General features: G+C 43.7%; 1 protein-coding gene across 3 annotated transcripts in view; it reads left to right on the top strand.

Moving 5' to 3' along the window:
• Positions 1-17982, top strand: part of LOC144782352 (protein SSUH2 homolog) — a 274648-nt gene that overhangs the window by 139289 nt on the left and 117377 nt on the right. For all 3 annotated transcript variants that reach the window (XM_078661670.1, XM_078661668.1, XM_078661669.1), the window contains exons 10-11: positions 1367-1472; positions 8020-8127. In XM_078661670.1, the coding sequence (XP_078517796.1) occupies positions 1367-1472; positions 8020-8127 (214 nt within the window). The remainder of the gene's footprint in view (positions 1-1366; positions 1473-8019; positions 8128-17982) is intronic.

Raw genomic sequence — 17982 nt, forward strand, 5'->3', positions numbered from 1 at the left:
AAATACCCTTGCAACCCAAAAACCCATACCCACTCTAAACCCTAAAAATACCCTTGCCATTCAAAAAACGTTACTCACCAGAAACCGTAAAAATAACCTTTCCATCCAAAAACCCATACCCACCCTAATACACTTGCCGGGAAAATATTGAAATGTTCGTTGTAAGGCATGTGTGGTAAAAGCATATTCATGGTAAAAATGTGTGTGGTAAAGACGCATGAGTTGTAATGGACACCTGGTAATGGTATTGTGTGGTACCCGCCACATTGTAAAGGCTTTTCCCCCCTTGAAGGTACACCAAAGTTCTGCTAACACAACCTTATATATTGCCAGGCAACAAAGACCTAGCATTGTTGGTCCAAAAAACGGAATGAAATCTTATCAGCATGCAATATCAACAAATTTGTCTACCTTATTATGCCAAATCCCACTCCATAGAACTGAGGGGGTTATTACGATAACAAACAGACTTCAGTCTGTCCGCCATTGTATAGTATCATATTTGTAGGCTGCAATCCCACAGGGCAAATTAAGATGCGGCCGCCACCGTGGCGGTCACATTGCCCATGTTTAGTAGCTCTTCAGCACCTGCAGTAAGACAAAACAGTTACCCCACACATATCCCTGCACAATTCGGTGCCTACCACATGTTGAATTATGTAGGGGGCACCTACGGTCTAGGCCAGTGCCTATGTTCCGGGCCGCAAATCCATTTCCGCAGGCCATTTTGCTGCGGGTTGACCGGTGCAGAACAACTGGCAAAAAGGGAAATTGTAACCCCTATGGCGGTTCCTGACAGGCACCACCGCCATTCTGGGACTACAGGAAGGTCCGACAGGCGGTCGGATACAGACCACCTGCGGGACCGTGGTGGTCGGAGTTTCCGACCGCCACCTGTCCACAAGCCATTACAATATGGCGGACGGAGATCCTTGTTCCGATAGCGGGTTGACCACCACCAACAATCTGTCGGTTGCGGTCTCCACCCCACCGTACTCAGGTCCATAGTGTTGCAGTCTCTTTAAAATGGGCTTAGGAAACCTGATTTCTTTAGGAATTCCAATGATAGTCATCTAATTGTACTTACAAATAGCACATCTATCCTGAACCTTGTGCTTTCACTTTGTCTGACCTGAAACTCTATCTTTCATGTTTGTCCCTCTCTCCTCACTCGTGTCATGCAGTTGTTGTTACTCCTGGTGGTTTCTATTTGCGTTCTGTGAGCTGACAATGACTCGAGTTTATGTGTGGTATCATTTCTCGCTACTCATTTCTCAGGTTTCCTTCCTATTTTAATCATGTTCCTTGGCATTTTGCTTAGCCTAAAAGTGGGCACAGAGTAAGAATTTGTTTTCGAATCCAACAGGAAAAATATTGACTCGCCTTTTGTGACCGACAAGGATTCTGGATTGCCCATGGATCGCTATAAGAAAGTCACAGGAAAGAAGATCTTTGTTGATGAACAACCTATGGTAACTCTTACAATGCTGTGTTAGGTGATACCTTATGTATTAGTTGTAGAAATATTTCTATCAAAGGCCCCATTCGTAGCAGCCAATGGCTACATCATAGTTGTTGGAATGGTTTCAAGAAAGTATATGGTAGAAATGAGATGTGATGAAGTCTGTAGTAGCCACTGACCGCTAACAGCAATGGTCAATCTTTCTTATGAATCGGGTGTATCCAAGGCCCAGATGTACTAAACTATCATGCAGCACAGTGCAGCAGCTGCAAATGCTGCACTGTGTGCGAAGAAGAGAGCAGGAGAACGGTATATTTACAGAAATATGGCCCTCTTCTCCCCTTTCCCTAGCACTGGCATACAAATGTGCTGCCGTGCTCTACGCACACAGCTTTGCACCATAGTGCAAAGGTGTCTGCGGGAGTCTAGCATAGGCTTTGTACTGGAAGAATACCTGTCAAGAACAAAATACTATGCTTAGGCTAACTTTAAAACACTTTCCCCCTTGTATGTTTGCTGTACAGTGCAGCAAACATGCATAGCTGGAAAAGAAAGGAGAGATTAAAGTATTTTTCTGTAATAGTGCCTGCTTGAAGTGGGTGATATTTTTTGACGAAGACCCTGCCTCTTTATTTTTAGTAAATAGGGTTTAGCGTCAAAAACCTTGGGTGGTTGTATGTGAACACCCATGTAAACATCCATAGAATGCCTCCTTGGCGCTAAGTAATGCAAAGCAGCACTATGCGTTGCGCTACTTTCAAGTGATTTTCCAGCACAAAACAAGTTTTGTGCTGGAAAATAAATTTGAAAAAAAAGGTTTTGCCTCGATTTGAGTCACTTTTATGATGCAAACACAGTGCAAAATATTAGTAAATAGTGTTTAGTTGAACTGAAAGAGAGCAGTGGTCATCCTTATGTATGATGGGAAGTGGAAACCTGCTGCCTGTTGCGTTCATAGTGCAAATAATTCAGTATCATGCTGGTATTGACTAGCAGGCCGAGCTTTAACCCCTTGAGTGCTGCCCACGTTCAACGGACGTCGCGTGCACTACCTCGGTAGTGCTGCGCACGTCCGTTGAACGTCGCGGCCCCGCCCGCGCAACAGAACGTTCCGCACCAGCGCGGAACGTTCAGCGCAGCAGAGGGGTTAAGGCCGAGGGAGACAATGTTACCGATTCAGGCAGGAAGAAGGGGATGGCTAATGAATCCTGGGCAGTGGTAGCAGAGATGTAGACAATGACGATTTACCAAACTATTCCTTTCTGGCTGGTCAGTATTTGAGCTACAACATTACAGATAGAAATAAATGTGTGGATTTTAACGCGCCCTTTCTCCATTTCGAATGCCATGACATGCCTAATGGACTTTAAAATGTCATATTTGCATACTGGCTTCCAGCTCAGGGACAAGAGCAGTCACCTCCTGGGTAAGGCAGCAAGTTTTAATGAGGACTTTCCACATGATGGCAGTGGGCATTTTGTTTACATTTCCTTTGCCGGGGTACTGTGTTTAGCAATAACTTGATTTAAAAGCACCTGCTACAGAGTTCCTTGTGGGTCCAGCTTCAGGCAGCAATAAAAATGTCAAGACAACTCTTGTGATTAATGTTCCTGCTAAAGAGACTGATTGGAGTTTCGTCAAAAAAAGTAGCACGGAGGGTTAATATGCCTGCAGCAAAGAGCAGATCTGTATTTTATGTGGATAGCTGAGAGGATTAGTAAAGGCAGCCTTTACCAGCCCTTTAAAACAAAAGTAATGAAATGATGTGAGAGAGGGGCTAAGGAGTGATGAAGGGCACTTTTGCCGGGTGGTAGTGAGGGAATTCAAGGAGGGGGGTCATGGTGCAGCACCAAAAAAGATTGTCACGCTGGCCACCAACATCACTAAAGCTGCTGCAGCTCCCTGTGCTGGCAACACAGGATAGAATCCTTAGGCCCATCCATCCATAAACTAATAAACCTCTCCTTTGCCGAAGGAAAACTCCCACAACATTGGAAAGAAGCGGTTGTGAACCCGATTCGTAAAATCACCACTCTACCCTGGTCAGAGCTCTCCAACCTGCGCCCTATCTCCCTCCTCCCTTTTGTCAGCAAACTGGCTGAGAAACACGCTAACACCATCATCTCCAGTTTTATCGAGGCGACAGGGGGCCTGGACCAATCACAATCTGGGTTCAGGCCCAACCACAGCACTGAATCTGCCCTCCTCTCGGTGACTGACAAGATCAAAATGTCACAGGACAGAGGGGGCTCCATAATTCTAGTGCTGCTGGACCTGTCTGCGGCCTTTGATACCGTGTCCCACACCATCCTTCTCAGCCGCTTGCAGGGTGTGGGGATAGGAGGCCTAGCACTATCCTGGTTGGAGAGCTTCCTCTCCGGAAGATCGCAATCTATCAGCCTTGGCCCCTACAGTTCCATCTCGAGGGTGCTCACAAAAGGGGTGCCACAGGGCTCTTGTCTCAGCCCTACATTATTTAATGTTTATGTGGCCCCCCTCGCTGAGATTGTACGAAAATACGGGTTCACACCAGTCTCTTACGCTGATGACACTCAGCTCCTCTACCCTTTCAACTCCCTTGGCCCTAAAGTGAAGGAAAACTTTGCTGAGGGTATGAGGGCAGTGTCACATTGGATGGCAGCAAACTGCCTCCAATGCAACGTGGCAAAAACAGAGATCATGCTCTTCGGCAAAGCGAATCTTCTGTGGTCTCCCGACTGGTGGCCACTGGACCTGGGTCCAGTTCCAACATCAAAGCCACATGTCAAAAATTTAGGAGTAAAAATTGACCAAAAACTAACCCTCAAGGATCACACTAACCATATTGCAGGATTATGCTTTCACACCATTGGCCTTCTAAGACGAGTCTTCCCATACCTCCCTGATACCCATAGGAAGACTCTCGTACAGGCCTTGGTTACTAGCCGCCTGGACTACTGCAACGCCCTGCTGACACTTGCTAATGCGGACGCAGTGGGACGTTTGCAGGTAGTCCAGAATACGGCGGCTAGACTGGTCATGAATGTACCACCTAGGACTCCATCCAAGCCTCTGCTGGAAGAACTGCATTGGCTTCCCATACGGCAGCGAATCAGTTTTAAAATTTGTTGCACGGTACATAAAAGCTTATATGGAGATAGCCCCAAATACCTCTCCCAATCACTAGAACTGTATCAACCTTGTCGGTCACTCCGCTCCTGCAATCAAGCCCTCTTGAAACCACCAGTTACAAAAAAATCCAGGCAGGGAGACCGAGCATTCTCCTCAATTGGCCCCGCTCTATGGAACAAACTTCCCACTGATCTGAGACTGACTACTAACCATATGTCCTTCAGAAAGTCTCTAAAAACTCTACTCTTCCGAGAAGCATTCCAACCGTAATATCTACCCTCACCTTCTCTGCTAATTGTAACACTCTGGTCCTGATGAGCAAAGCGCGGAGATACCCTCACGGGATTGATTCCTGCGCGATATAAGAATTTAAATAAATAAATAAATAAATAAATAAACAGCTATGCTCCATAGAGGAAGAGTTTCTGTGTTGCAATCAGCATAGTTGTTGTGCTTTTTGCACAAAAACAATTCCGGCATATTTTCGAGGGCCTTAGTCATGCTTGCACAACGAAACGTGGTACATGCATTACGTAAAGCTCCAAGTCATATTTATGAAGCCACACAAAACCACTTTGTGTGGCTCTGAATGGCTTCATAAATATGAAGTAATGCAACGCAGCCCAAATCACTGTGTTGCATTACACAGCACATGGGAGGCATTCCAGTGGTATTGTGGTACCATAAACATAAAAGGCAACAATTAAAATATAATTGAAATATAAAAAGTATAACACAATTAACATATTAAGTAATAAATTAAACAATTACTAATACATTTTTAATTTATTATTACCTAAATAACTTCTCACACTATTCCCCCTACAAACACAACAAAACACACCTAATATATAACATAAAAAATTGGATTATTAAATAATTTACATAATCACAAATAAAACATTTCACAAAAAATGTATAATTAATTAGTTAACTATTTTTACTTAATTAACTTCCCAAGCTATTCCCCTACAAACTAAGCAACCCACACCAAAAATATAACTTTAAAAATAATATAATTACACCATTTACATAAATAATGGTCAAATAAATAATTAATATTCATAAATAAATTACTTATAATTAATTTCCCACTCTTTACCCATACAAACCCAACAACCCGCACCTAAAAGATAACTTGAAAAATATAATAATGACACAATTTACAAAATTAATGATCAATTGAAAAATTTAAAGTTAATCAATTATTAATTAATTAGACTTAATTATCTTCTCTCCCTTTACCCTATTAATCAATTAATATCAATTAAAAATCAATTTAAATTAATTATATAATGTATTAATTATATACCCTGTAAACCTACAAACTTTACAACTCACTACCACACTATAAATTACAATTAACAATTGAATTAAAAGAATAAATAACTAAAAATTACAAACTATATTTAAAAACATTAACAACAATTTTACAAACAATTTATAAAATATGCAATTAAACTGTTTTTTACAACTATATTTTTGTAAACAATATTAACAACACAGATATTTTTAACAACATTACTTACATTAAAAGATATATTTTTTTAAGCATTATTTATGCATCACAATATTTATGTATGACAATATTAATAACTCAATATTTGTGTAGCGCAATATTTAGGACTCAATATTTTGCCCAAATACCCTAATAAATCACATTCCAACACACTATGATCAAAGATGGTCTCTGGCCAACTGAAATACAGGATGACATATTGCTTACAATCTGTACCTGGAAGAGAAGGTTTTGCCCATGCTTTTCTAGTCCATTAGCATTACAGCTTCCCTATGTGTGATCCCATGTTGACTATGCATAGAAACTGCCCCTGCGCACCATGACCACTATCTTAAGGCTCATAATAGACAAACAACTTGAGTTGATTAAGAACTGCTTCTGGCTCAACAAAATCATCACTGAACCTTACTACCTCCTACATCCAGCTATTACAGGAGATAAAAGGAAGCACAGTGTGGTGCAATGTACAATTCTACAACACAAAGCAACCCCACATAATGCAAAGCATCACTAGACGCAATTAACTTTCCCATGCAAAATATATTTTGCTGCACAGATTTGAGGCAACTGCAACAAAAAACACTATTGCACTAAACCCCTGGTAATAAATGCAGGAGGGAGAATACCAGGGTAGGAACAGCAAAGACCCCTGGGAATCCATGTAAAGTGCCAACTACTAGGGAAGAGTGATCTGGCTTTGTATGAAAATGGTGCAAATATTTCATGTGATATTACCACACGTAATATGTGAATTCAGAAAAAGCACACATTTTACACTCCTTACGGTTGGCCAGGTGTCTTTGCATTGAACTTTTTACTGGTGGGTGTAAAAGAACAAAATACTGTTTCACTTTGAATCCTGGGTAGCACATCAGTGTAGGGATCTTCTAGAGGTGACTTCAAAATAGGTCCAGTATTAATTAGACCTGGGTGGAAATATTAATTCAGCGATATTCTAGTAACGTGGAATTACTAATAAATTCCCCCGGCGGAACTAATTTGCAGTATTTGGTTTTCGAATAGGGCTGGAAGAGGGAGCAGTCCCTCTAAACATAGAGGGACAGCTTCCTCCTCTGGCCTTGTTTAGAAGCCACTGACTGCACTGCAGTGCATGCCCCTCGGCACCCTGATATATTCAGGGATTATTGCAGTGTATGTCAGGGTGCTGATGGATATGAACTTCAATTCATTTGGTATTTGGCAGCAATATTTCTTAGAGTAAAATGCATCCTCGCATCCATTTTTGGACTTGAGAGTGCATTTTGTGTTAAGAAAATAGCACTAAATGCCCACTCCACCTGTTGCTGAATTTTACAGAATCTCACGCTTTAATGGCATTCCGAAGAAACAGATTCCCACAATTCTGCCCAATCCTAGTGTTAATGGAGCTACTGTTTTTTCAGCAAGTGTAATCATTTTATGACAAGACTAGTCATTTTGGATGGACGCAGATCTGAGGGAGAGGTTGATAAGGACAAAGGTCTAAATGAAAGGTTGGCATCTCAAGCACTTGATGTAGAACTCAGACGTCTTCTGAAGAATACAAATTTGAAACACTAGTACCCAGCTCTCCCCATGAATAACATTATTAATTTACATTTGTTCTATATAATGCTTTCTCATACTTGTCCGGGCCAGGTGCTACATAAAGCTGTTAAATAAATAGTTCATACACTGAAAATGACTTGCTAGTTATCTCATTGACATTCATCCTTTAGGTTGTAAGATCTTTGGGTCATTGCTGTTCTATCAAAAGCGCTCTCAGAACTCTCAGTGCTAGGCGCTATTGAAACAGTTAAAAAAATATATACAACTTTTAATTGATCAAACCATTGTGGCATGAGACTGCATATACCTGCGCTTGTGTCCAAGTAAACAATACATTTCCAGGTCAGTAAACTCTTTAATCTTTTCTCTACCCTCCAAGGTGGTGCCAGTATTGTCTTTTCCTGACCCTCTGGTGACAAGCGTTTCATTGAGCTACATCCAGGAGCACAATGCTCAGTTTGCAGACAATCCACGAATAATAAGACAGGTGAGAACACAATAATGTTATATAAAAGTGACTTATGCAGAAGATGTTTGTGGATCACTTGGGTGCAGAGGACAGGGAATTCAAATCCCTTTGGCAGTGAATGTGCTTATGCATTTGTAATTCCATAGTGCAGACTGAGCGCCGTTACTTAAGTGAAGAGCTGGGAGACATAGATCGTATGCATCAAGTAAGGATTATACCAATACACCTTACACGGATTACATTTCTAGGCACATGGGTCCCCATTCACAGAACTAACTTAAGACATAATACTAAACTTACTACTACTGACTTTAGGACCCTAAATGCCTTCTGTGAATACCGAAAGTCTTAAAGTTGGGATTTTTCGCAGTTTAGGAGTAGTAAAGTTAGGACACTTGTATTTGCAATCTGCATAACTTCTTAATACAACTCCTACTGAGTACCTAAGAAGTGTAAAGAATAAAAAAAGGATGCAGTCCTTTTTAGGTTTCGCCTGTCGAAAGCTGCGCACCGCGCAGTATGTGTGTGTTGTCCCGCCCTCTCTTTCCATTGGCTAGCTCCATAAATGGAGGCTAGCCATTGGAAGAGAGATCTGCTCGTCATTCTGCGAGCAGATTCGTGGGCGTTCCTGCGATTTTTAGGCTTTCCGACCACATCATGCGGCGGTGGGTGGATGTAAATTTTTTTTTCCAGGCCGGCATCCTTCGTCACACAAGCCTGCTCGCTCTCCCTGTGAGGACGCAGACCCGACCCGCTCCCTACTCCGAGCAGGTGTGGGCTGTGCCATTTCACTTTTCTTGCAGGTAAGCGGCATTCTTTTCTTTTTTTTCTTATCCCGTTCCCGCCCCCCTCCCGCTGTCCATGTGCCCGTTAACCCGCCCCCCTCCCGCTGTCCGTGTGCCCGTTCCCACCCCCTCCCCCCTCCCGCTGTCCGTGTTTCTTGACCCTGCCTCACAACGAAAGGGCTGGCGGCTTTAAGGCGCCAACCGCTGAGTGGGGGCAGAGCCGGTGGCGGTGCCCCCGAAGACGAGTCCGCAGGCAGTGGAGGTGAGCATGGGGGCAAGGCTGATAAGGCCTGGAGAAACTTGCTCTGGGGGGGGAAATCGATGGTTACCGGGGTTGTTGCTTAGTAGTAGAGCACAGGATGTGCAGTCGGAAGCAAGGTTCAAACTCCCCCCTGCGAGTTGGTCAAGCTTAATGTTCTCACCATAGGGCGCTTGTCTCCTTGCCGGGTGGCCACAGGGTTCTAGAGCGGCATACCGACCGTGGCCAACCGGGGCCAGTGGCATCGGGTAAGGCGCACTGTTTAGGCGGGAGACTCCAGGGCTTCGCACACCCCTCCCTCAGCGGAACTATTTGGGGCATGCTCCGAGGGCAGTTTAGACTTAAAACAGAGGGGGCAGGCTCGAATGCGCAGCTTTTTGCGCACTCTTTAACCTTCCGAACACGGACATTGCGAGTGACCGACCACGATTGGAATTTTTCCCAAGGCTACTATACGGCGGGAATTCCACCTTATGTCGGCCTAAATATAAGATTCACTCGCGGTTCATTGAAAATATTGCCTAAGAAATTTATTGGCCATCTATTAAGTGGCCTGCTAATTATTTAATTCGAGTCATAATAATGAACTAATCTACAGGAAATTCTCTTTTATTATATAGCCCTGACGAAGTTCCTTGAGAACGAAACGCGTTGGCTGAGGAGTTTGGTTTTGATTGGAAATTCAATAAAGAAATTATCTTAACACGAATTGGACCTTGTGGATGCTCTTCTCTGGTGCACCGTCCATTTGTATATGATTTTTCAGATCTGCCTGGCAGTGGAGTGTTAGTTCGGCACACTCTGGACGTTTTGTGCACAGGACATTGATACAAATATCATACAACATAAGTACTAGTGCATAACCTTTGTCAGCCGTTCTCTTTCCTTTTTTTGTATTCGAATGCGCAGCTAACGTCTGCTCAAACCCCGCTCATTGCCACTGATGGAAATTCAATGTTTACCTTCCCCTATATCACAGCGCTTGTAGCGCACTGAAGCATCCCGGGTTAATCACGAGACACTCTGGATAACAGGGATACAAATTTCAGTTACGTGGAATAAGTTACGGCGCTTAGGAAGCAGCCGAGTGAGGGAGTCTGTTAATTATCAGAGATTATCACGATTTCGCCTAAATCCTGTTTGTGGTTTACAAGCTGGTTGTATTATGTGTGTGGAGTTATAGTGAGGCAGAAAAGTCCTTTTCTTAAGATGGTTTGGATGAGGGGTGTGTGTTGATGGTACATGATTTCGTGTGGTTGTGGGTTGGTGCTGCTCCTTATTTGTGGCATTGGTATTGTATTTGTTGGCTGGGGATCGTTTCAGGACATCATGTGACACTCAAACGTGAAGTTTATGGGGTAGCAAGATGTGTGAGCAGGAACTTTCACCAGCTGGGATAGGGCGGATCTAGCGGATCTCGCGTACGCAAATTTGCGAATTTACGGATTCGCAATACGCAAAATCTGCGAACTCTCGCGGATTTGCGGATTTTTACGTTTTTTGTGTTGGCGAGAGTTCGCGAGGATTTGTGGACCATTTCGCAATTGCGAACTTACTTTTCGGCTCGCAACGGCCGCGACTATGTTGTTTCTACGTCTGGTTTATCATCACAGGTTCACAGCACCCTCTGTTTCACCACTGCCACCCTCTGGTACACCCATGCCACTCTCTGGTACATCCTCACTGCCACCCATTAGGTTTGTTTATCACTGTAGATTATGGGGGTGAAAAAAAGCAAGCACACCTGCCCTGCTTCAACTACCATGAATTAATTTGGGGTTGATTAATGTGTCAGTGATTTTGAAACTTCCAGTCTGGCTGGCACCTGCTTCCTTCCTTATCTGTAATTTGCTTTCTGTTGCAGTGAAAGCAAGCACACCTGCCCTTCTTCAACTGCCATGAATTAATTTGGGGGTGATTAATGTGTCAGTAATTTTGAAACTTCCAGTCTGGCTGGCACCTGCTTCCTTCCTTATCTGTAATTTCCTTTCTGTTGCAGTGACATTTTTTTTCACAGGACCTTTATGGTCTACTTGTAGCTATTCAATGAGCCTGCTGTTTGGGTCATAGCAGGGTCATAGAATAGTTGCAAATAGGCAACTGAACTCTGGAGGGGCCCCTCAGGAAGCACTAGAGTGAATGGTTACTAATGTTAAGTTTGAACTTTTGCACCTGCTGATTGCTTTCAGTTTAGCAAAAATCGTTTTTCTGCAATTTCGCGCCATTTGCGGGGCGCGAATCCGTGGGAGATCGATTTCGGAAGCCGCGAATGCGTGCGAATACACTATTTTTTTTTTTGCGGCGTGTATGTTCGCGTGATTTTGTGCGTGTTCGCAAGGCGCTTGTAGCGATACGTTTGCGAAGTTACCCTAGCGGTCGTACACGGGCGCGGCCATCTTGTTTGCGTGACGTAATTCCGTTTCCGGCCGCTATGTGTAATCTCGCAAAGTGTGCTGCTCGCTAGTACAATTTCGCGCGTGATCGCGAGGAAAATCTCGCGCGAACTTACCCACGCGGTCGTGAACGGGCGCGGCCATCTTGTTTCTCATTCATTGCTATGGTTCTGGGCATGCTTTCTGTATCCTCTCTGAATCTCTGCCATCCTTTGCTTGTTTGAAGTTTTTTTGATCTATTTTACTTATTATCTATCCCTCTATTTTTCTAGCTCTATATTTTTGTGTTTTCTGCTACTTTTTGTTAATTTTAAACTACTTTTTTAAACTCTTTCCTTTTCTTTTTCCCTATTCTATTTCTTCTTTATTATTTAACTTCATTTCTGCCCAGACCATGGCAAAGGGAGCCGGGAAGCACCCTGAGAAGGGGAAGGGTCCCGCACCCCGTGCCCGGCTCCCGTGCGGGCGTTTGAGGGGGGAGCTAGTGATGCCACTGGAGATCTTTAGCGCGGAGGAGGTGGCTGCACTAATATTCCACGTCCAGCGCCGCCTCCCCAAGACCATCCTGGGAGGCGGCAAGATCGCAACCGGCTATGGCATCCGGGAGCGCCGGAAGCGGTGGGAGAAGGTGTGCCGGGCCATGTTTTAACTCTCTGGGGTCCAGCGCACCTATAACCAGGCCACCCACCGCTGGACGGATGTCATGGACCGGGAATGCGACTTGCTGGACGCGCTCGGCGTAGAGGTCCCCGGGCTTGGTGAGTAGTAGTAGCTATTTCTAGCTATTTCATCACTACTCTGTTTTATCCAGCTCTGTTATTTGCAAATCTTTGTTCTTTACCAAGAGCAATAATGCTGCCGATTACATTGTAGGTAAATTATATTTCAAAATCTTCTATGCATTTCAGGTGCACTGCTCTCCTTCTCAGTAGCCTTGCTTGCTACTATGCTTATTTGTTTTGTATTTTGTGTTCATTTCATTGGCCTGAGAAATGATGTATGAGTGTAGTGTAAAGAACTGCGTAATGCTAGACACTAAGGGTCATATTTTCAATTACCGGCGCATCCCTGCAAAGTAGCAGGGATGCGGCAGTAATTGTGCGCCATGCCACCACCACCACCCATGGGCCCAAAACGTCACAGAAGCCTTACGCATCTGTGCCGTAAAGGCGGCGCATTGCTGGAGTTGCGTGCCAACGATGGCGCAGCTCCAGCAATGCTCTGGGGTGCCCTATCTCCCCAATGCTGCATCAAGCCGTACGTCGGCTTCAAGCAGGCGCAGTGTTTCAGTCACGCATCATTGTCCTATAAGAGACTGATTGACATCTTGTAGATTTACCTCAGCCACTTTTAGGATTCGTTCCTGCGCAGGAACGCCCTCCCTTGCGCCGGAACGCCCCCTGATGGCGCAGGGCTTTACAACGTGATGCATCTCCCATATGCGTCATTTTTTTTATATATATACGCCGCACCATGGCGCCTCTTTTGTTCGGCCGCTGCGTCACAAAAGTCACGCAACAATGGAGGAAAATGAGCCGCAAGGGACTTCTAAATCAGCCCCAACAGACTGAAGTCCAGTACTTCCTTTAGACACATGGCTATAAGAAGAAATAGTGGTGGTGGTCGGTGGATTGATAGTTTGAGTATTCACTGATCTGCAAGCACGATGGACTTTGTCTGTCACTTCGAATGCTGCAGACTGCTGCCTGCCAGGCCTAGGCAAACCTTTTTAGTAGTCTGTTTAGTGAGTTACATAGGAACTATCAAAGTCAACGGTCCGCAAATCAGGCAATACGAATAACGTAGTATACCATATGAGATTGGTCAATATATCCCGTGGAATAGTTGTCTATCTATTTGCTATTTCTCCAAAATATTTTGTTATTGTTCTTTTGAAATGTTTGATTTGGTTGACAAATCTCATCCATGTTTTCTGGTCTTTCTTTCTTTCATGTTGTACATCAGCTCCCCCCAAGGGCAAGAGGACACAGGAGGAGGAGGAGGGTGCTGCTCAGGAGGATGCAGGCCAGGATCGGGCAGGCGAGGGCTCCTTTGCTGGCCCCAGTAAGTTTTAATTTTAATATAGAGTACCTATTTTTTCCTAGCGTTCCTCATTCGATTTTTTCTAAATCGTCTTTGATCTTCTTGTAGACTGGATCTAAATTCTTATCCTGCCTCGACTATGACTCCCTGTGGTATTACTAGATTATTCTTATTAGTCGGTCTGTGTAGCTAACTAAGATTGCACATTTGGCAATTCCATTGGACTCCCATTCTAGTCAGCAATAGCTCTATGCACTGAGGAGTGCAGTCGTCTGGGATTTTCCATAATGGCTTTTCAAGTCTTCTAAATGTTTATGCTTTGACAATTGCCAACAATAAAAAGGTGAATGACCACCAAGAAAGAATAAGATACTACTTTACTTTTGGTTTGGATAGGAGGGCAATCCATTCTACTACTGTTGCAGGGACAAATCTGCACAAACCGAACTATGAACACTAAATAGTGCATTGTTTATCAATTATAATAGACGCAGGTAGACTTTCTTTCCACATACCTCAGTGATATCAGACTTTGAAGAACCCCCAATCTCCTTACTGACTAGATAGTGTGGCAGAGTCATTTAGCTCCCTAAGTCACCGATGATATATCCCCAATGATCATTAGATTATCCAACGCAGGGCAAGAGTACGGAGTCACAGTCAAGAAGTGTCAGAGGCACTCATGCTTGCAAAAATTTCAAAAACTTTAGCTCATCCACTCTAGTCTGGAGGACCAAAAACCACAGAGTCTATTTAAGTTTAAAAGCTTTATTAAAACTAAACACATTTATTAAAATAAACGTTGGCATAAAAGTAAACGTTTAACTGAAAATGGAAAAGTGCTTAGTGCTAACGATTAATTGGACAAATTTCTTGTGGTCGAGCTGAGCTCTCACCTGGTTTGAACTTGAGCTTGACCCTGATCGTGTTCTTAGAAGTCAAGCTTCTGTTAGGAGAAAAAGTGGCGTGTGTTAAAAATAAAAAGCAAGCATTCATCAGTTGTGCCAAAAAGTGCAGCAAGACAACAGCCTTCCCTGGAAAAAGGGACATTTTTACTTTAGAGTATACAGTTACAAATTATTACATTGTATTTCGTTTTTTTAACATTTCTTTATTCCTCCTAGACCAAATATTATATAGTAGTGAGTGGTGTATTTCTAACATTCTTAAATGTACTTTGTAGGTGTAACATCTGGTGGCGGGGCCAGCGCGGAGGTGGTGGTGTTGGACGAGGACTCTGGGGAGGATGCGGTGCAAGTGCCGGACGTTCCTGTGAGGGTTCACACGGTGGTGGCGGGAAGAGGTAAGCTATATATTCCTTACTTATTGAGATTGAAGACTGCATAGTGTGCTTTCTGCACGGGTGTATAATAAATCAACCAGGTAGTAGCCTCCTCTAAATGTACTTCGACTTAGCTGTGAAGTTTTTGGTGAGAAGAATCCCAATAAGATCTTAGATGAACTTGATGGATGGGATGAACGAAAAGTGAAAGAAGGGTGTAAGTAAGTGTGGAAGGACGAGAAATTTTATGATGGCTGGCAAAGAAGAATGATATGTGTTTGCTTGGTCCCCGAGGTGGCTGGGAAGGAAAGAATATGGTATGGTGCATGGCTGGGTCAATGATGAAGCAAGGATGGGTGGAAGGAGAACAGCCTGGGTGGGTGAAACAGAAACTGTATGTGTGCATATACTTTGAATGGATGGATGCCTGGAGCATGGTATTATCTGACTCTTAGATAGCATATGTGTATCTAGAGAGAGTAGACGGTCACTGGATGAACTAAGTGTTACCTTGAAGAGCATGTAACACCACACCCGCACGTCCGTTCCAGTGTAGGGAAGGCAACTGGCAAGGAAAAGAAATTGTAAATTTGTCCAATACTACCATGAATAGTAGCAGTAGTTTGTATTGCAACTGCAAGCACAGCATATATCCGGTTATTACGGTGGACACTCCGTACCTCTCTTAATAACTTTAGTTTAGTAGTAGTACGTCATTCATGTGTGGGTGTATCACTGTTCACTCAATAATAAGCAAAGCACCTAAAGTCATCCCATATTTCATCAAATACATCCCATGTGAAGTGATAGATAATCAAATTATTTAGCTTCTTCATTTTCCTTTTCTAGTACTCATTTGTACTGTAGGGTGAAAGGTAAATTAATTAAGCAGTAGCCCTTGTAACAGAGTATTCTCAGTGCCACCCGTAATAGAAAAGTAATAGCTTCACCACCTGCATGTACTGGACCGGTACAGTAACGCAAGTCTGTCTCACTCATAATGGTGTGCGTCTGTTTTTCTCGGGTGCAAGTTCACTGCGCTGGCATTCTGCCGGCTTGCATAAGATAACGTACCAATTTTCCTAAACAAGAGAGAAGAAGAAGAATAAGACTGGTGTACTGTCATAGTCGACTGTAATGGAAGTCCATAGTGGTCGTAGAATTTGTTCATTAAACTCCCACTAATGTTAGAGCAAGGATGCAGAAGTGAGAGGTTAGATAGATACTGTCCTCAATAGTTATGTACTGTGCTTTCAATTTGCTACTTGTACTGTGACACAACTTTCGGCTCAATCACTTTGTGTTATTAATGTTAAGGAGCATTGGTTACAGAGTATGTCTTTCTTTCTTCATATAGTTGCTCCTTCCAAATCGACATCACGGAGGGAGCAGGCTCGAATAGCCCGGCAACGGAGGCTGGATGCCACTGTCGCCGAATATCGGCGGCTGGTGGCCCTGGAGGAGGAGGACACGCAGTCAACCGGTGGAACCACAACATCCTCCACTGGGACAGCTGCATCCTCCTCCGTGCCCCCACGGGCTGCCAGCCAGCGCAGTGCTCCAGCGGTACGGAGCCGGGCTACCAAAGCCAACCGCCACCGCCAAGCAGCAAAGACATCAGCTGCCCCCCACAGGAGTTGCAAGGCACGCCAGCGCCGCTTAGGACTCAGAATGTCGTACCTGGAGCAGGAGGTCCTTAGGTACAAGAACTTGGTGGAGGGCCTCCGCTTCGACCATGCCACCCTCCGCAAGGAGTATGATGCCCTGGCCGCAAAATTCAACAGCAGCACCCTCTTGTAGTGTAGTGTCCCTTTCCCTTTTTTTAGAGACTTTTGGGGGGTGGGATTTGGGAGTTGGGTTCTTTTTGGGACTTTTGAAAGACAATCGTTGGGGTTAGGGAGGGTCTTGAGGGAGATTATTTTGTTAGGGCTACATAAATATACTTTTTTAAACTTTATCTGACCATACCTGTTTTTTACTGCTTTTGAGTCTGGTGGGTGGGGGTTTAACAGTAAGTTTGTTTTCCTGAAGAGTCCTAGGACTTTAGTAGTACTACCGTCAATCTCTTGTCTAGTCCTAATACTCCATTATACTACCTCCCACCAAACGCTTATCTTACCTGTAATTTGTGTTTGAAATTAGGGCTAGGCCCAGGGCTGGCTCCACGGGAAATGGGGATTAAGGTTGGCAATCCTGGGCGGATGAAATGTCCTCATTGCGGTGGTACTAGTGGTGTGACACAGTGGCAGTTGTATGCCTATGGAAAAAAAGAAAACGAAACCTGGTTTGTCCTTACTGTAGCATTGCAACGGTTACGATACGATAGAGAATATAGCAGGTGACAGTACATTTGAACAGTGCCACAATGTAGCCTAACAAATGGTAAAGTATTGCAAGTATAACTAGTACTTGCGTTGAATTTATTTGACATTGGCTCCTACTACTACAAGAAATAGTACTGAAGCTGAGTAAGTCTAGAATATATCCTCGGATTCCTTCACCAGCCTGTTGCTATGACCTTATCCTCCCCAGCAAGTGTGTGGAATTATTGATGGCATTTAGTCAGACATCAAGCAAAACCACACAGCCCGGGGGAAGAGGGTTAGGGTTTGGAAAATGGATGGGAATGGGGGTTTCTTTTTGGGTAGGTTTTGTTGAGAGAAGAAAAAAAAAGCACAGCATGGACAAACAATAATTGAAGATAAAGAAATCTTTGGGTACAAACTAAAGCTAACCACAAATCTTTTAAGTGACATAAAGGAAGTGCATGCATTGTTACTGAAAAGTAAGTAGTACTAGAATGTGACAGTACAGGGCTGCAGCGTTTTGACTAGCCTATCTCTGCACTCAGAGAAACACTTCTTACATTAAATTAGGTTTAAAAATTAGCCGAATGAAAACCTATAGAATGGCTGTAGGGATCAATTTAGAAGCAGAGAGAGATCCAAGAAATGCAGTCACACTCATAGAAGAAAACAATGGATACTGTATCTGTATGTTGTTGGAGTTGTCCTGTTGAATTTGGTAAGTAAGTTGCATGCAGCAAACAATTCCTCTTATTAGCGGCACTCCTCCCTTCCAGCTGACGCTTCGTCCATCAATGTTGGTGAC

The sequence above is a fragment of the Lissotriton helveticus genome, chromosome 9, assembly GCF_964261635.1.
Source record: "Lissotriton helveticus chromosome 9, aLisHel1.1, whole genome shotgun sequence".
NCBI classification, from domain to species: domain Eukaryota; kingdom Metazoa; phylum Chordata; class Amphibia; order Caudata; family Salamandridae; genus Lissotriton; species Lissotriton helveticus.